This window comes from Sceloporus undulatus, chromosome 2 (assembly GCF_019175285.1).
Source record: "Sceloporus undulatus isolate JIND9_A2432 ecotype Alabama chromosome 2, SceUnd_v1.1, whole genome shotgun sequence".
NCBI lineage: Eukaryota > Metazoa > Chordata > Lepidosauria > Squamata > Phrynosomatidae > Sceloporus > Sceloporus undulatus.
This window is the reverse complement of record NC_056523.1, coordinates 106,467,118-106,486,888: the sequence shown is the minus strand read 5'-3', so window position 1 is coordinate 106,486,888 and position 19,771 is coordinate 106,467,118. Positions and strand designations below refer to the sequence as shown.

The window sequence follows — 19,771 nt, the reverse complement described above, 5'->3', positions numbered from 1 at the left end:
AAATGGTGTCTTTTATATAAAATGGCAAAATCAAGGCTTGCTTTTGGGAATTTATGTATTCTTAAAATATTGTCAACCGGTGGATACTTGAATAAAGAATCTGTGGATATTTTTTTATTTACAGTATTTATACCCCGCCCTTCAGCCCTAAAGGCTCTCAGAGCAGCTTACAATTATTATTATTTTTAATAAGATGGATATGGAAGGCTGATAACACATTTGGGAAACTGGAGGGATAAAGAAACGTTAAAATATTCTCATTCCACCCACTGGTTCGCAAGACCTACAGCATGCAATGTTTGGACAAAGCCCAGGTAAGAGTTTACAACTGAATAAATTTTGCTTCTGCTATGAAGGACTTGATTGTTCTCTGAAAGTGTGTATGTATGTTGTGGAAGTTGGGAATAGTGGCATGCCAGAAAGGTCAGGACAGAAAAATCAGAATGGAAACATGCATGGCTATGTTTTTGCCGGATGTGCCACAACAGCCTGGGTTGGCTGTCCCTTTCTAGAGTCTGCTGTAGGAAAGGGACAAGCAGGGAGCCAATCTGGGTGAAAAAATGCCTTAATTCCCTTTTCTTCCTTGCTTTAAAAATGGAAATGGGTCCATTTATCGTCACCTGGGAACATTTTATCCAAGCCCCAATCCACCCACCTATCAATCCTCAAGTGGATGGTTGAAATAGGCAGGAATCTCTCCCTGGTGTTCAGATGATTAATTGGGGTTCAAAACTGAATTCTGATCTGAAAGATTCAGGAACAGATCAGGACAAGTACTGAGACAACTGAGAACCCATGTGTGAGTGGCTTCTTGGGGACTTTGGGAAGCAAAAATCCACTTAGGCGTTGAGTCACAACCGCCCCTGTCCTCCAGGGAGTAGCGATGGCTTATCACTGACCAGTTCTGATCTCTGCTCTACACATTTCTCCCCAAACTGTCCTTTTAGCCAGCTGGGTTGGATGCTGCCATTGTTAATAAGTCCCTGCCCAAACTGGCTTATTTGAGTGAGTAACCTTTTTCAGTCTGAGTCTTGAATTTGATTTTGGACACATTCTTGGGGGACTGCATTCCAATAAGGGGTAGGTGAAAAGGGTGGGACCAAACCCACAACATACGTAAAAGCTCTTCCTTCCAGTAACTAGGGGATTGGGAACTTGATTTTTTCTGAATGGTGGTAAATTGTGACAAAAGCTGGGAAACTACAAAACGATTGTATCATTGGGAAGGGGACATGGTCAACTAGGGAATCCCAGTGGGTTGGATTTGGTCCCAGGGCCTGAGGTTCCCTGCTATTAGCTTAATTTCTTGGATGTTTCAAATAAAAATAAAATAGTAACAGTTCCGCCTAGAATAGTGCCCTGTGCCTTTATGCTTTCATGCTTGTACTCTTCACTCTGAATACAAATTTGTGGCACCAATATTAAAAAAAACCCCAGCAGTTGCAATAATTAAAAAAGATGTGAAATTGTAATCAGATGTGCCATGTCAAACAGAAAACTAAAGTTGTTTTTCAGTCATGGAAGTCTTTTAAAAAGAACACTTTAAGAGAGAACACATAAATGTGTGTAGGCGGGTAAGTACTTTCTATTGTTTGAGGATCTCAACTGGGGAATGTCATCTGTGGAACGCAAGTGGCCCACCATACCTCAAGTTAAAACAAGCAACAGTTCTCTTAAGTTTCTGCCTAGACTACAATACTAATCCATGCGCGTGGAAGAAATGTCATCCTTCACATTCAAAGGAGGCATATTCCCCAGTTAAATGTTATGTCAGTTTATGAACAATATTCTTTCATTACTTTCAAGTCGTTTCTGATTTATGGAACCCCTATCAAACATTTTATGGGGCTGAGGGAGTGCGACTTACCCACAGTTATCCAGTGGGCCTCCATGGCCAAGCAGGGATTCAAACCTTGGTCTCCAGTCACAGCAACACTCAAACCACTACACCACACTGGCTCTCCTTCTCAAAAGATTCAACTTCTTATTCTCTCTCCCCTTCCCCACAGCTATTTGCTGTTTAGGAAAGGACAGTGTTAGCGTTTTCAATGTAACTGTCCTTGAGCGTACAGTATCACTAAGTAACTAGAAAGTAGCTACTACAAGCTTGGTCTCCCTTATCCAAAATCCTCCAAAATCCAAAACTGCCCACATTGGTGGCTGAGATAGTAACACCTTTGCTTTCTGATAGTTCAGTCAACACAATGTTGTTTCATGTACAATATAGTCAGCCCTCCTTATCCACAGGTTTTTAATGCACAGATTTCAAGCATCCATAGGTCAAAAATACTAATATATAAATTCCTATAGGCGAACCTTGATTTTGCCCTTTTCTATAAGGGACACCATTTACTATGCCATTATATTTAATGGGACTTGAGCATCTATGGATTTTGGTATCTATAGGGGCTCCTGGAACTAAGCCCCAGAGAATACAAAGGGCCCACTGTATTATTAAAAATATTGTGTATACAACTACCTTCAAGCTATGTGTATAAGACGTACACAAAACATAAATGAATTTAGACTTGGGTCTTACCACCAACATATCTTATTATGTATATACATATATTCTAAAATTAAAAAAAACCAAACCATACTTGTGGCCCCAAGGATTTTGGATAAAGGAGACTCAATCCGCAATAGCTTCTACGCATACTTTTAGGAAATTACACACATTGCAGCACCAGTATTCACAAGTACACACCCAAGAAGAAACCAAGCAATACATCTCTTTTTATGATTATAGTTTTTTTGGAATGGCTATTTTTTTCCAAATTTCAGTTCAAATTGTTTTGTACTCTTTTTTTTGCTTATAATTTTAAACCATTCCATATTGTCTCTTTATTGCAAAAAGTCAACATGCATCTTAGAAATTCAGAGTGTAATCAATAAAACAAACATTACATGTATGAATTTAAATGTATAAACAGTTAGAAATCCAACAATATCTCCTAATATACTATTACACAAGTTCACAATCTTGTAAAAACTATAATACAAGTTTACTATACACTGAGAGGAATTTAATATTCCTTTTCACATGATTTTGCTAAAAACTGTTGAAGCATCTCCACTGTTATGTGGGCATACATTTTTCAAATCAGTTTTTAGATGTTGTGTGTTTTTATGCTCAAGGATTAAAAAACAAAACAAAAAAAGATTTTACACCACAGTTAAACTGACAGTTTATATACTAGTAGCATTTGCATTTGTAAAGCTTTAGGGTAGTGATTCACTGACCATTTATGTTGCAGCATTTTTCTGCATTTCAATGGGATTACACACTGCTAAGTGGTCAGTGAGGTATACTCCACATGTGGTAACATTTTATTTTAGGTCAACTTACAGTTCTGAAGTCACTTGGCATGTATATTTATGATATATTCTGTTGGTTATGGATTATGAATGTGAAAGCGACAATTTCACAACTATTAGAAATAAAGTGTTACCAGAAATTATCTACCTAGTAACACAAATGGTGTCCTACTAACTTCTAATACACACAACACAGGGAGATACACAGTCCTGTCAAAATGAAGGTCACTTTGAACTAGTTTCCCCTTCTCCTTTGTATTAAACAAGTTACCACGATGCTGCCCATTACTTATATTCTCAGTAACACAATAGTATGCTTTCATTACATGAGTTCAGGGCCACCAACTTGGTTTTGTGCTTCTGAGCTGAGAAATCACATTTAAGATGTCACTAGAGGATTTATGTAAGTCAACTTACTTTTTTAAAAAATGGGGGGAAATGATTAAATAAAGCCTCTGCTTGCTGGCTCCCTTCTCTTTCCATGAAAAAAAAAAATCCTAACCCTTTGAGCAAGGACATTCATCCTGTTCTGAAGAGTGTGCTAACAAAATGTTATTTAAAACCATATGAAAAGGAATCCCATCCAGTTTAACTAAGCCAAAGGCTGTGGAAATCTCTCTTACAGCTTCACTCAACCACTGTAATCTTCCAGATACAAAAATACAAGAATTCTTATGGAAATCTAGATGCTGGTAGTTTTAGTACACAAAAAAAGCAAAAATATTTACAAAATTATACAGCTTTAAGAAAAACCCTGTACAATATATATACACACATATATAAATCCTTTGTTCCCTCTATCATTTGATTAAACTGTCCAGATTCAAGCATTTTTCTGTGGATGGGTCAATATATGTGATGGCCACATAACTGAGCCATAAGCATTCCAAACATTACAGGCAATGGGAGAAGAGCAAGGCTTTGCCCTGTTAGGGTGTGCAATATTCGTGCTTCTTTTTTCTTTTATAACTGAATTCACTGAGATTCAAAATTAACAGGAATGTAGCAATCATCTAGAAAACAAAGGCCTTCATGTAATGGGCAAAAACACACTGAAAAATCACACCCCTCTCCAAGTGTGAGTGGGACCTAAACTGATAGTGGTTGGGAATTCAGACACCACAATGCCCATTATACCCAAAAGGAAAGGAGAAATAGAAAGAGCGCTTCTTTTCATGTAGCAAGTTGAGATTTAGAACCTCTGATACACAGAGTGAATCTAGTATCAGTTGTGGCAATATGTTCGGATAAAAGATGTCTTAATTTTTCTATTTGCTTGCATTAGTGTTTTGCTATCACAGGAGGTGATACAGCAATGTTTTCCCTACTTATTTGATCTTAACAATCAGAATACAATAATATAATAAACCTCCTTCTATAACATGATGCTACAGTATGGGGTACATATAGAGGCACTAAGAATGAAGCAAATGATCTACAGGATAATGTGTTTAGGATTAACAGCAGGAAAAGATGAAGATCTGTTGCCATTCTGCTACAATCTACACCAGTTGTTTGCTGCCTTAAGAAAAGCTGAAAAAAATCAAACCACATGCAGATCAAAGGCATCTAAGTAAACCAGTGTCTTACATGTCTCTCTTCAACTTAAAGTCATTTTATGAAGTTATTTTGCGTAGAGTTAAGCACAATACCACTGCATGCGCTGCTTTAGTTATTATTTTAAATTGGAAATATTTTAGACTTGGGACCTTCTGGGCCAAAGAGAACTTTAATTACTTGAAATACTGCACTGACCTAAGAAATTAAAAATAGTGAATTTAGTCATGGAGGACAGAGACTCCATTCTAATGACTGAACTAACACACATTCATCAAGGCTGGCTGTTCAAGAAGTGCTATTCTGTGTTCATTTTAAAGAAGGTATGTGCAGGAGGCCCACATATGTTTCTGTGAAATAAACATGGCATTTACAGCAGCAGTGATTGGTCAACTGCACCAATCAAAATGACAGGACTGGTTCCCATCAATGCTGCCAGGGACTAATAGTCTTGCACTATAAATCTGTTAAGTATCACGTCTCAGATTGAAGGATGAAGGAAAATAAAATTTTCAATAACCATAATATGTGACATTTTTGATAGAGACTGAGAAGTTAAAGTTACTTCAGCAAAGCAACTTATTTTTGATCACTTAATAAATGGACTTTTGAATTATCAAATTTCAGACAATGCTGATGTACAAATGAATTTCACAAATAGCTACAATCTCAGAATCCACGTTACTAAATAAAGCCTGTAAAGTCATTGTTAGATGAATAACAACCCATATTTTAAAAACAAAACTGATATGAGCCTTGAAAGACTTATACATTTTATCTTTAGAGGGTAATAACCATCTTTATAACTCTGCATAAGCTTTGGGCCTTTGGCTGATCAGGGGGACTCATCTGCTTCTATATCAAACGCACACTTACTCTCTTGTGTATATGAAAAGAAAAAGAAAAACAGTGTGTTTTTTTTTTTGGCTCATTGACTTCCTTTAAATAAAATTTTAAAAGCTGTAGCTCAAACAATTCTAAAACTATATGATTCCATTTCAAGTTTCATCTTCTCCAAGAACGCGATTCATCTTCATCTTCATCATCGTCATCGTCATCTTCGGGTAAAAATAAATCTGAAGTTTCTGTCTCCTGCACAAAAGACAAAATGTTTTATTGTTGTTAGAAAAGTGACACCATTACAAGAGATAACTGCCAAAGAAGCAGTTAGCTAAATAAATGATTCTAGTGTGGCTCAAACTGTTCTTAGATGATCCTTAAATAGACTATACACTATGGTCAAATTATACAGAGGAAACATAACCAAAAAAGGAAAGGGAACCAAAAAGGTAAGTGGGATTAGATGTAAAATGCAGGCAAAACTGAACACTGTAAAGTGACTGTGATCTCTCTTCATCACTAGATACATGTTATGAAATTACTTCAATTAATTGTAATTCTACCAAGTTTAGATCAGAAATATTTAGTCACAAAAATAAGAGAATACAAACAATCTGCAGGTTACAAAGTGATTTTGCAATACTTTTGAGACTGAAAGAAAGAAATTTGTTTTTGGGATTGTTCGCACTGACAAAATAAAGCGGCTTCAAACTGACTTGAAGCCCGCCTGTTCAGAAGACATACCAAACCGGGTGGAAACCACAACATTCCAGGGCTAAAAGCCGGAGTGAAAAGAAGCTCTGATACTCCGCTTTAATGTGGTAAAATTTGCATCATTACAACCGCATATAAACTGTGCAGTGTGAGTGTGGGAATACCCAGGCAAGCATATGGAAACAGTCTGGAGCATGCATCCTGGGACCAGTGAGACACAATTGCTGGAGCCATTGTTTATCATAAAGTTTTTTTGTTTGAGCATAAAAGTGCATGAGCGGCTAGCTGCACCACTGACTGCACCATCCACCTGTCACACACCTCATTATGCAAAATGACAAACACAGCAGGTTGCCAATAATCCAATAGATGTAATTAAAATATATACAAACCAGACAGTCCAACGGAAGTGAAAAAATGGAGTGAAAAAATGAAAAAAGGTGGCTTGAAGAGGGAGGGGCTCCATGACTGTGCTTTGCTAATATGTCACTGGGTGCATCAATGCACTGTATGGGTGGTTTATTACTTCTGAAACTGTATGACCAGTCACACAGGACATCTAATGGGATGGAGCAAGACAGGGAGAGGAAAGTAATTTTGATCTCAGAATTTATTTTGGTGTGTTCATGCACATGCATGGAGGGGAGGCAAAACAAAACAAAACAAAACTCCAAGAGGTGCGGCTTGACACTGCACAGTGTGGACTGCCCACAGGGGTTCAGCCTGCCTTGGGCATTGACTGGGCAGACAGCAGGGTTTCCAAACACTTTGGGAAAAACCGGATCAGATATGTTTTTGCTGTCAGTCTGCTCAGCCCCTTCGAATATGACGAACAGTTTGTTTGTCCAAAGAGGCTTTTAAAATTGCTGTCACCAACACATAATGTACAAATGAAGATGGTGTTCCAGAAGCTTTGAAGGGCAATATACTCAAACTCTGGTATTAATACCTCTTCCTTAGTCTCCTCTTCCTCAGTTTCTGTGGACACCGAAGGTACCTTAGGTTTATGCCATGATATCTGAAGTCGTCGGTCTTTGAACTTTAGCCCTTGGTTGGCAGCCTAAAATGGTGAATGGGGAGAGGAACAGGAATGCTAAGATTATTCTTGGGTATATAATATCTGTTGGCAAGCCACAAAGATCTCCATTAAATCTAGCACTTGAGATTTTATAGTGTAATCACTTCTTATAGAAGAGGTGGGGAACCTATGGCCCTATAAAAAGGCCTAAAGAAGTGAAAATGAAATACAAAAGATAATATTATGCATTTGGATACTGAAATACTGTTTTTGCTTTGACTATTAAATAATACTGTTGTGCACAAACATGAAAACCCAGGTGACCATAAACGTGTATACTAAGGAACACTAGCCAGATACAGATTGCCAAATGTAGGGCAAAGAACCTTCAATTTCCTACCAAGAAATTGTAGGTGGAAGGACCATGTCTACTTGACTGGTTTATACTCTCTAATCTATTTTTTCCTGAAAATTTTAGCTTCCAATGATCAGCCTAGAAACAGCAACAGCATTAAATAGGAAAAATGGTTTGTGTTAACTATGTAAAACCCACTATATACTGATAGTGGAGTAAATCTTTGAATTTAATGCAGTATATGTTAGAGAACCAGCAAGTAGTTCACTTTAAAGTGTCAACTATTTGTATCACCTAACTTACATTTTCAGCTTCAGAGCGGGATTTAAATGTCAGAACAACACTTAAAGGAGAATCCTCTTCCTGAAGGCCTTCAATATCTCCAAATTTCTGTAAGACACACAATGTAAGAAAGGATCACTCATGCTTCTCTAACATGCTCCTTGTCACACCATAAGGCACTGAGGGACAATGTGGCATAGTTGTTCAGCCTGTCTGAATAAGTTGAGGGAGATGCATGTTTAAATTCCTGCTTAGTCAACAACACCAACAAAAAACCCTCAATAGGTGACCATGAGCCACACTGTCATAGTGTTAGTTAACTTCCTTTGAGAATGGAACTGGTTCATTGAAGTAAAAAGCAAAAGTGATTTATCATTATGTATGATATGAGTTTCAAGTTTTTTTGTTTTTTTAAAAAATATTTTCTATGAAAATATATTCAAAATCTTGTATCAGAAATATCACACTCCTGTTAAGATTTGAAAACTGGCTATCACACAAGGAAACATGGCAACTATCTTTCATGCTCTATAAAATGGGATTACAGCTGAACATCAGGTCAAAGTATGAAAAAATATATGATTAATATGATTTTAGCTACTTCAATGTTTATAGCATATTTCCAGACTGTGTGTCTATAAATCTGATTTGCAAAAGAATTGCTCCATAAGGTATGATATGTACCAATAAATTATTATTTCTTGCAAATTAAAATAATGGTATTGACTGCACTTGTATTTTTATAATCATTTTAAAAATATATATGTCAATTTGTGTTCAACTTCCTTAATCTTACATGTACTTATCTTGAGCTTGCTCTTTTTGGTGGCAAGTTATACCCTTATCCATAAGAGAAAAGAAAGTGTTGAGTTTAATAGGAATCCTGTTAACTCTATCCGATCATCGGTAAAGAAAGCTGATACGATGGCAGTTGCTTGGTGTTGAGGTCTAGCATTAAATCAGGTCTCACTTCAAAGTGTAACCTCACCACAGTGTGCATTCAAAGCAGGAAAATATACAGCATAATTGGACTCAGCATAATAAGAAAGTTTCACTGAAAAGTACTAAAATGTCTCTGAGAATGCTGGATATGTCTGGGTAAGACATGTCCCGGAATTCAGAGATTTTAGAGGCATGACAAAGTGGAAACGCCACACAGATATTGACGGAATACATTAATTTGATCCAAAAATACATTAAGTACATGGAAACATATGATACAATTCCATATCAATTAAGCAGGAAATTAGATTAACTATAAAAACAACCAATGCTGGACTTTTAAGGGAATACTTTTATATTATTCTTGACTGTACAACAGAAACTTGACGAACTTTTCCATTACAAACTGATGACTTACTGAAAAATGCTGAAGCAATTCATCTTTCTCCTCTTCCACAAATCCTCCAATTGTCAGAGCTTTGGGACGGTGGTCCACTACCATGTGATTCACTATACCTCTCCCTCTCCCTCTCCCTCCACGTCCTCGTCCTCTGCTCTGAGAAGACATTATTTTTCCACGACCAACAGGCAAGATACCTAAACGGGCAGCCTAAATACAAAAGGAGAACACTTAACCTTTCACAGGCATTGTGCTATACAACATATGCAACACTCACAATAAATAACATTCAAAACTCACCTCCACTTGTAACTGGGTCAACTTTTTCCTTAATTCTGTTGTATCCTCCCCTGAAGACAGTCTTTTATGAAAGTCCAGTTCTGCATCCAAAAGCTCCTTTTGTGCCTTTAAAAGTAAGGTGAGAGAGAGAGAGAGAGAGAGAGAGAGAGAGAGAGAGAGAAAGGAAATTTAGTTGCATTTTATTATACTTCCCTCTATACTAACAAGGGTTGAGATGCTTCTTCTTGTTTCAGTCCTCCACCACTCTAACACTTAGATGGTTTCTGGGAAAACATTGAAATTGAAGTTTTGGAACTGCAAATATAGGAGATTCAGTGTGAAATACTATAAAAAAGGGATACAACTCTGACAGAACAATCTTACAGTGCTGATACTAGGGATAAACTAAGCAAACTGAAACTGCATGTAAAAGGAGCATCTTGTGCAATTTGCAGATTTATTAGACATCTGAAAATTCCAATCTTTAAAAAAAAATCAGAAAAAAGTACAGAAACAAAGAGGCAATGTTTTTTTAGAACTAAATTAATCATGTCTAACTCTTTCCTGATACTTTAGACCAGTGCTCCTCAAACTGTGCTCTTTAAGGGATTTTGGACTTCAGCTTCTAGAACACTAGACTACTGACCAACATGGCTGGGGCTTCTGGGAGCTGAAGTCCAAAATCTCTTAAAGGGCACAGTTTGGGGACGACAGCTTTAGACTATTGGCTCTTAAACACTGTTACAGACTGCCAAAATAAAGCTGCTTCGGGTCTCTTTGGAGGTATGCTGTTTAAATGATGCATGCTTCCTAAGAGTCCGGAAGCTGCACCAAAGCTGCACTTGGGAATGGAATGTGGCTTTGGCGTGACCTCCGGACTCTTAGGACCCATGCATCATTTAAATAGCATACCTCCAAAGAGACCCAAAGCAGCTTTATTTTGGCAGTCTGTAACAGGCCATTGATCCATTGTTATTAAATTCCACTGAAAGTCAGAGTGTATCAACCTTCACTACTACCAAAATTTCGCTGAAGTTGGAGTTGCTGGAAGTCAACCCTCACGACCTGAAATCCCCAATTCCCAAACAGAAGACCTCCTCTAAATGGACTACACTCGCCCCTCCACATTTGCAGCTTTAATTATTCATGGATTTTATTAATATGTTATCTCTAGGAATATCTAGGTCCTCCAGCACAACTCTGCGGTCAACTTTAACCAAAAGTCGCACTGAAGGACCTAGGGATTCCTAGAGAGAACATTCCACTGGGCATTTGTAGCCCCTATAGTGGTCTAATAATTTACAGAGTTAATGCTCTACAGCCAGTAGACCAATAGCAGACTGGAAAGTGGGAACCCAGCTTGAGTTTCAAGACCACTTACCTCTGTTTTGGACTTTAACTTTGATGTTGCAGAAGCAGCAGATGAGGTTTTTAATTCATCTTTCAACTGAGATATTTTTCCTGTTAATTCTTTCAGTGTCTTCATGAGCTCTGCTCTTTCCTCTGGTTTCATGCTTTTATTCTTTTCTAATTTTGATATTAACATCTATAAAATTAAGATAACCACATTAGACAGAAAAGACTTCATTCAAATCTACCTAAAAATGCTTACATTATGTATTTATCCCTCACATCCCAACTTAATGTTTACATTTTTAAAAACCAACCTTTTGACATTCTATTTGTTTCTCTAGCATTTCTTGCTTTTTCTTTCTCATGTCTTGTTGCAGTTTCATTGCCTCCTAAACAAGGGAAGGAAAGTTTGTAGTGTTTTAAATGTCACAGCTAAATGACTATGGTCAGGAAAGCAGATTCAAACCTCATCAAGCCCAAGCCTGAAGGAAGAGCAACTTAAGAATGTCTAAAGAAAAGCATTCTCTACCTGCTGAATGTAGGTAGAGAATGTAATAAATGGGGCAGTCAACACTCGCAGGAAAACATGCTACATTATATATTCCATTTAACAATGCTCACAGTTAACAGAGTGCAAAAATATGCAGTTACCTGCTTCTTTTTAAGAACTTCTTGGACATCGTGAGATTTGTTCCCTGTACCAGATTTTATAGATGTCTTCATATTGGAGGAACTGTAAACCATCTTTGTGTGGCCAGCTGAAGTGGGAAATATCTGAAAATAACAATATCACGTATAACAACTCCTCTACTGAAGGTCTCTGTAAACAACTGAGTTCAACTGCTTTGACATAGTCCTTTCAAAACATGAATAAAATTGCAAGGATAAGGATGGTGATGTTTTGAAAGAAATTTTAAAGTGATTAGGAAAAAAGTTCTAGCAAGAACTATTATGGAAGAAAAAACCTTAATCACACAAAATCTCTCTAATCATTAGATCTTTTAAATAAGAAATAAAATGTTTAACCCTTCATTTAAGTATCTGTCTCATAACTGCATAATTTAAATACTCAACAGGATATGTATGGGAATAACATGAATTATGAATGCTCTTGCAGTTTTAAGGAAATGTACTTTACAGTTTCCCTGGCAATAATGGATTGCTCATTTCATTTGAGTGACAGATTATGAGGAGTGCCTCACTATTTTTCTTGAGCTACTGAAGATCATGCTGCAGCAAATGACCCCTGTGTTCTGAGTCTGCTGGCATTTGGGAAGCAGTTCCAAACTGCAGTCTTTAAAAATGGGTGGAAAATGTGATTCTGGTTCTTCAGTTGCTGTGACTGAGCTGGACTTTCTCAAGAGTGTTGATCAACCTGCAGTCACTACAGAAATCACAAAAATCCTGCTTAAATACAGCAGTTTAAGAAAGAAAAGAATCTCCTATTCTTTATCTGGAGAGGGTACTGGGAACAGTTTAGTTGCTCCATTTCTAGAGATTTTGGGAACGTGGTGGGATGTTAGCAATTGGAAGTGAGCTAAGTGACAGCAAAGCTTCCAATTTTTTTTAAAAATGAAATGACTGAATATTGTTCTACTGTCAGTATGAACTGTTACATCCTTGTATGCACACGCACACATTCGTTTTCTCTCTCACACACCCTGGGGCAGATAATATAGTGGAACAGGAATGAAACCATGGCAGGAAAAACCAGAAGGTCAAGAGCATGCTAACTACCCTGAATTAGGTAAACAGAAGGGAAAGGTAGATGGTAGTAGAAAAAGAGGACGGCATGCCAGATGTAAAGATTCAATAAGGGAGACCATGGGCCTAAGCCTACAGGACCTGAGTACAGAGGTAATAGACTGGTGGGCTTGGATATGTCTCATTCACGCAGTTGCCAAGAGGTGAGCTTGACTCAAAGGCAGCTAGCAACAACAAAATCGCTGCTATGACTTGTTAACCAAGTCCTGGCATTAATGAGGGAACCAAGGAAACAACTACATGGTTAATGTATAAAATGTTTTAAGTATTTAGGATTCACAGATGGAAAAATGCAGTTAATAGCCTTAGCAGAAAAGAACTTTGGACTTTGGATGCCTGCATTGTCAGCTGGCATGGGGAATAATCCAAGAATAGATGGATTGCTCCTCCATCCCACCCAGAGTATACATTCTTTTACACACACACCTGAGCATCCTCTGCAGATGCGCCAGACTGGTTGAACAACAGATGTTGAGAGTCTGGCTGATTTCCACCACTTCCTCCTAGCCGATGTTTAACTGGAACCTTGTTAAGGACATAGGCACCCGATGCCAGCGGTTTAGTCACCTGCACAAATGCATACAAAACAGAAAAGAATGTGAATATTTGAAATATTTTCTATTTTGAAGCATCATAGACCTAGTACAGTGGTGCCTCGGGTTACGAAATTAATTCGTTCCGCGGCCGCTTTCGTAACCCGAAAAGCCTTCGTAAGCCGAATTGCCATAGGCGCTAATGGGGAAAAGCCGCGATTCCGTGCGAAAAAGCCGAAAAAAGCACCAAAAGTTTTTTCGTAACCCGAAAAAACATTCGTAACCCGGAACAATGATTCCATATGGGATTTTTTCGTATCCCGAAAATTTCGTAACCTGGGTATTTCGTATCCCGAGGTACCACTGTATATTCTTTTAAAAGCTTAAGAAAAAGAAAAACACTCAGGGTTCTGTTGTACGCCGCTTTGATTGTGTGGCAAAAAGTGGGATAAATTTTTTTTTTTAAAAAAAATCAATTTATTTTATAAGTGCACTGTACCTTTGGCACAGTGCTGTGCATGGTTATAGCTGGAGCCTGTGTTGGCATTGGCTGTTGCAGGTGAAGTTGGTGATGAAGCAGTGGGGGTGTCTGTTGCTGCTGCTGGGATGATTGCAATGGCTGCTGCTCGCTGTTTTCCCGGTGCCACAGTACTCGTATAAACCTATTGTTCAACACTGCCTCTGTGCTCGAAATAGCCTTCCTGGCTTCATCATTTGTTAAGTACTGAATTAGAGCAGCTTCAGGGTCATTCCTGAAAGCAACCTAAGGAATAAGCATGTAAAATACACAAGTCAGCATTATCTAACAACATTATGTAAGAAAATTCAGGAGCTGGGACATAATCATTTACAAAGGCTTTATCTCCTAATCCAGCAGTCCACAGTGCAAACACTAAAGCTTACAAAGACATAAACATATGCCATTTACATACAGTGCCTGATTTTCCTAATTTCCCCAGAAGATAGCATTAACCTAGTAGGCAGTTAAAAGCAATTTAACTTCCTCAACCTCCCTACCCCCCTCAAAGATTGCTAAGGAGATAAACCCTTTTAATGCAGCAGAAATGTTACTGAGTCATTCCAGAGGATTTTTGGATAAGTCATCACCGCAGTAATCAATAAATTATTAGGGGTTGTCAGACTACACGTTCCAGCAGCCCTAGCCAGCATAGCCAATAGTGAGATATGATGAGATTCATAGACCAACACCATCTGGAGGCTGACAGGTTACCCTGCTCTTAGCTAGATATATTTGCTCTGTAACAGAATAATTCAGCAGAAGGCATAGCAGATACTGAGTTCAGGATCTCCCTTAAAATAACAGAATCTTAAGAATGGGAGGCAATCTTGCAGGCTATCTTCTATAAACCTGCATGGTACATTAGTTGTTAAAGAGAACACAACTACAGATCTTTCAGAGACAGGAATCCAGTTTTGAGTTTATGTGCCCCCTTTTTATAAGGCCACTATATGTTCCACCATTGAACAACTTGCACTGTTAGGTTAGTTATTCTTGTTTAGCCAGAATCTGCTTCTTTCCTGATTTTGGTAATGGCCCTTGTCTTGCCCCAAAGTACAACACTGTAGCATAATCTAATAGAAAAGAGCAATATATGTTTTACCTGAATGTTGACAATTGTTCCAAATCTGCTGAAATGTTCATTAAGCTGGGTAATATTGTTTAGTTCTGGTGGTATTTTACGAACTTCCAGTTTTGTGTTTGTATATTGGTTCTTCTTCAGGAATCCAGGTTTATTCTGGCTGTTATTAGTTTGCCTACAGGAAAAGAAAGAGAAAGTTTACAATGTGCTGTTAAGGGTATTTTTTGTAAAATTAGTAAGAAGAAGAGCCCTCTTTCTTTGCCATTTGATATCATCCTGCCTCAGAGGGAGAGAAAGGCCAGCCAGCTCCATCAGGCCTGGCCTAAAGTAAGAATAAGAGCCCTCCTTCCAGTCCATCTGCCAAGGTCCAGGCCTCAAAGGGAGATAAGAACTGTTGGATTTATTCCCCTTCCCTTCTCCTTTTGTGTCATGTCTTTTTTAGATTGTAAGCCTGAGGGCAGGGAAGTGTCTAATTAAATATTTGTAAGCCACTCTGAGAGCCTTTCTGGCTAAAGAGCGGGGTACAAATACAGTAAATAAATAAATATAATTACATGGTTAGAATGTAATTCTTTTACACACATGAAACATCTTTTGATGAAGGAAGACCTCTTGTGACAAAGCAACATTTGGTTGATGTTTGCCATAATGAAACACCTAGGCCTGTTACAGACCACCTAAAAGCGGTGGTCTGCCGGCGCTGCTGGTTGGTCCGTGAGGGAGCCGCAGCAGCCAGACCGCGTGGCTCCCGCATGGAGCAAAAAAGAAGCCCCAAAATGGCACTTCTTCCCGTGGCGTGGTTATGACGCCGCAAGGTGCCAATTGCGCACTCGCGATGTCATAAGCGCGGCGCGATGTGCGGACGCTATGTGTCTGACATGTAATAATGGCGGCGCCTGTGTGTATACGGCGCCGCCATTATTACGCCCCGTCACGTGATAGGGGTGAGGCCAGTGTGGACGCTAGGTCCTCGGCCAACCCCTATCACGTGATGGGGGCACCTCAAGAGCCCGTGTGTAACGGGCCCCTAGTCTCCTCTTATGGAGAAGAAACAGGCTGGTACAACAGCCTCAGTGAAGATTTCTGGGTTTGCAATTGAATTAAGCCTCCAAAGGAGAAAGATAAAGGAAACTATTTTTCTCTAAGCAGCTGAAACCTAAAGGAAAGGGACAATTAGTTTATTAGTAAGATCTGATTGGATGTGCAACAGAATTGTTGACTGTTAATCCTTCCCCTTTTGATTTTGGCATAGTCTCCCTTCTTACTGAAGATGGCATTTTATAATGAAACTTTTCACATTTTGTAAAACCTTTACATTTATAAAGTTTGAAGAACTTACAAACTGATGTATGATGTATAGTTGTTACTGTTCTTTGGGAGTGTTACAGACATGAGTATTGAATAGCTTACAAATAGGTTTATTCAAATGTTGCTACTCTTCAGCCACATAATGTTGCTTGATGTATTTCAATAGTGAGAAGTGAAAAAGTCACAGTAACACTGTCCTTGGATCAAATATTAAACCATATCCAATTATTAATTTTCTAACTTTTTTAGCTTGTCTCCAAGAGATATGGATAACAGTTGGGACTGAGAGGTTTAAACTTGCTCAAGAAATAAAATGGGACGACAGGGTAAATTTCAGAAGGTTGAGATTAAACTCTCTGACCCCTTAGCCTTCACTGACCCAATGCTGACAATAGTTTCTTTGCCGGTAATAACATCAGGCTCACTGGCAGGAAGAAGGCTTCAGCTACCCCTTCCCTCCAGCGATCCTAATACAGATAGCTCCTTCCTCATTGCTAATAACAATGAACCGGCAATTTATTCTCTGTTCCCTAGCTGACAAGTGATCAAGCTGGTGTGCCAGGAAAGTACATTGGGTTTTCCATGGGCCTGAGGGAAGGGCTAAGAACCATGTTTTGCCCATTTGTGATATACTGTAATCTGTCCTGACCCTGGGGGACAGAGAAAAAGTTAAACCTTAACTACATTGACAAGATCATGACATGAAAGACAATGGAAGTCATTGAAGATGTATAGGTGAATATAATGTATACGAAACCTTGATAGGCAAAATTCTTAGCCTTTCCCAAAGATTCTCTATAGCCTTATTAAAAACATAAGATAATTCTGTTAGATTCCTTTAAATGCAAATAATATTGAATAATGAAGTGAGCTATTTTCAGTTTGCCAAGTCTTTATTAGCAAATAAAGTTCTTACTTTCCAGTCCAGGGTTTCTTTGGAGATGGTCCTTCTACTGTATTTATAATTCGCTTTCTGTTGTCTGGCTCAAGCACCACCCTGGACATGTTGCTGCTGTTACTTGCAATGCCAACTGGAGGCTCAGTCTGGATGACAATATTAGCAGCTAGGAAGAAAGCAAAAGTTTATACACTTGGAATAGGCTGGAAACATTTTATATTCATAAAATATCACAATGAGAACATTTAAAACAAACTTTTTAAAAAGAAAACTTATCTATACTGCTTATTATATGTAAATTTACCTGGGAAATATACAAATGATGAACTAATGAGTAGGATTCTGAAAATTCAAAATTTCTGAAATGGCCAAACAGAAAATTCCAGAAATAAATGGGGTGAAATTGTAGGCTCTCAGGCTGGAGGTACCTGCTATCAAGCTCTTCTTTCAGATCTGCTGTCTGTGAAAGCTCAAAACTTTCTGAAATGCCTAATAATTCTGAATGCCTGAGACACTGTATTAATGGATTCCTTATCCAGATTCGACCATCCACGAATTGAAAATATTTAAAAAATATATAAATTCCAGAAAGCAAACCTTGGTTTTACCATTTTCTGAGACATCATTTTACTACACCATTGTATTTGCTAATCTCAAGGAAAATAGGCCCACTGAGTCAATGACTAATTGTCTAGTACTGGCAAACTTTGGCTCAGAAATCCAAAACTTTAGTGTAAAACAGCAAGCTTTATTCAGTTGCCCAAGCAACCACAGTGTAACGTTAGGAATGAGGCACAGTATAATAAAAAACAAAGCAATTCAAATACTTTTGCATGCTCAAATCCCATTTATCATAATAGCAAAGCACATTACCTTTTCCAGACTGCCCAGCTGTTTTCTCTTGTACCATGCACTCCCACAGAACTGACCTTGACAGTTCCCAGAGCTTATCGCCTCCCCTTCACATCTGCACATTAGCCATCCCCAGGATAGATAACCATTTCTTTCCACTCAGCACCACCAGTATAGCATATCCTAGCATCCAGTAATGTGAAATAAAATAGGCAAAGGGCAAAACCTAACTGACTAACAAGCATGGCAGGAACTTTGTGGGACTCAGGTCCTGACACTAAGCAAGTCCCCACTGATTCAATGTGTCTACCCTAACTAACTGATAATGCTTTATATCAGCAATTTTCTGGTCTATTGGCCTGGTCAATAGGCTGAACAGTTCTGACAATCTCTAGAGGGGACAGAAGTAGCAAGTATATTTCTATACCGCTTACCCATGTACTAACCGGTTTACAAAGTGTAAGCTAACTGCCCCCAACAAGCTGGGTAGGGGCAATTACTTTGATATCAAATCCAAGATATACAATTTGCTTGTCTTGCTGACAGGAAATACAGGAACGTTTGTATCCTTAATAAGAATATTGGCATCTCAAAGACCCACCTGACTTATGATTAAAGTTGGCACAACCCAAAAATTATGCAATGAGTATGCTGGATCTTAATACAAGCAACATACCAGCGTCACATGAATCCAAGCCCCATGGAGAGGCTGGATTCTAAGAATATATAGTTCTAACTTTTTTGAGTTATTATTAGACGCAAATTTGATTTTCAATCTGCAGCTCCTCATATTGGGGAAAATGGAATTTACCCTGCCCTAAAGTAAAACAGATTTTAAAAATACTAGGTTAATCTAGACTACTTGTGGGTGTAAGTCCATTTATAGGACTTTCCACTGAAGGGAGAGGGAAGAGAGAGGTGACTTCTGCTGAATGTACCCCTTCTGTAGGGAGTTATCACAGATTATTAGTAGCACCCACTGGAGCAGTGTGGAAAGAAGTGTAGTGATAAAGGAGAGCTACAGAAATAGTCTCCTCCCCCTTTCTCCAGCAGCTTTCTCCACTGGCCCTTATCACTTCTGTTTTAGAATCTGGAAAGGTGATTTCCCCTCAAATGCTCTTCACAAGCTTAAGATAAGAAGGAACACAAACTCTGAACAGACAACATAAAGACAAGACAGCACTTTCATTAACAATGGGTTCATTTTCTGAGAATGCACAGATCTTCACTGCCATCTTACAAAACAAATATTGAAACCCTCCAAGTCTCGGCTTAGGAAACAAAATCTTACCTCTTGGATTTGTATCCATCTCACCAGATGTTAAGCCAATAAGATTTGGACGCTGCATTGGTGTCCTTGAAAAGAACTGTCTATACTGAGATCTACCAGTACTGGTAATACTAGGGGCTTCTGGATTATAGCCATCTGGTTCATATGTATCTATTGTAAAAGTGAGAGAAGATGGGGAAACAGAATGGATTTCTGATTAATTAAAAAAATTCCTCAAGTCACCAATTCTTTACATTTAATTTAGGACTTCTTTATTATCGACTCCACAAATAGTACTCAAGATAGCACTATGAAAATACAATATTCAAAATAGCACATACAATATGCAACTTATTTAAAATTAGACTAGATCTCAGTTAAACGAGACCCACAGAAAAATAAATGCCACCACCAGTCAAAATACACTTCAGCAAGTAACTTAAAACTTGAGTCTGACAAGATATGTTTAAGTTGTAATACACATTAT

General features: G+C 38.3%; 1 protein-coding gene across 1 annotated transcript in view; it reads right to left on the bottom strand.

Annotated features, from left to right (window-relative positions):
• Nucleotides 1–2,734: 2,734 nt before the first annotated feature.
• The window catches only part of RBM27 (RNA binding motif protein 27), a 40,375-nt gene continuing 23,338 nt past the window's right edge, over nt 2,735–19,771 (bottom strand). Inside the window, exons 9-21 of the mRNA XM_042453445.1 lie at nt 19,306–19,455; nt 17,181–17,328; nt 14,978–15,131; nt 13,855–14,118; nt 13,249–13,389; nt 11,710–11,832; nt 11,373–11,447; nt 11,087–11,251; nt 9,727–9,831; nt 9,445–9,636; nt 8,106–8,192; nt 7,379–7,489; nt 2,735–5,967 (exon numbers count right to left, since the gene is read on the bottom strand). Coding sequence (XP_042309379.1) covers nt 5,881–5,967; nt 7,379–7,489; nt 8,106–8,192; nt 9,445–9,636; nt 9,727–9,831; nt 11,087–11,251; nt 11,373–11,447; nt 11,710–11,832; nt 13,249–13,389; nt 13,855–14,118; nt 14,978–15,131; nt 17,181–17,328; nt 19,306–19,455 — 1,802 coding nt within the window. The 3' untranslated portion in view covers nt 2,735–5,880. The remainder of the gene's footprint in view (nt 5,968–7,378; nt 7,490–8,105; nt 8,193–9,444; nt 9,637–9,726; nt 9,832–11,086; nt 11,252–11,372; nt 11,448–11,709; nt 11,833–13,248; nt 13,390–13,854; nt 14,119–14,977; nt 15,132–17,180; nt 17,329–19,305; nt 19,456–19,771) is intronic.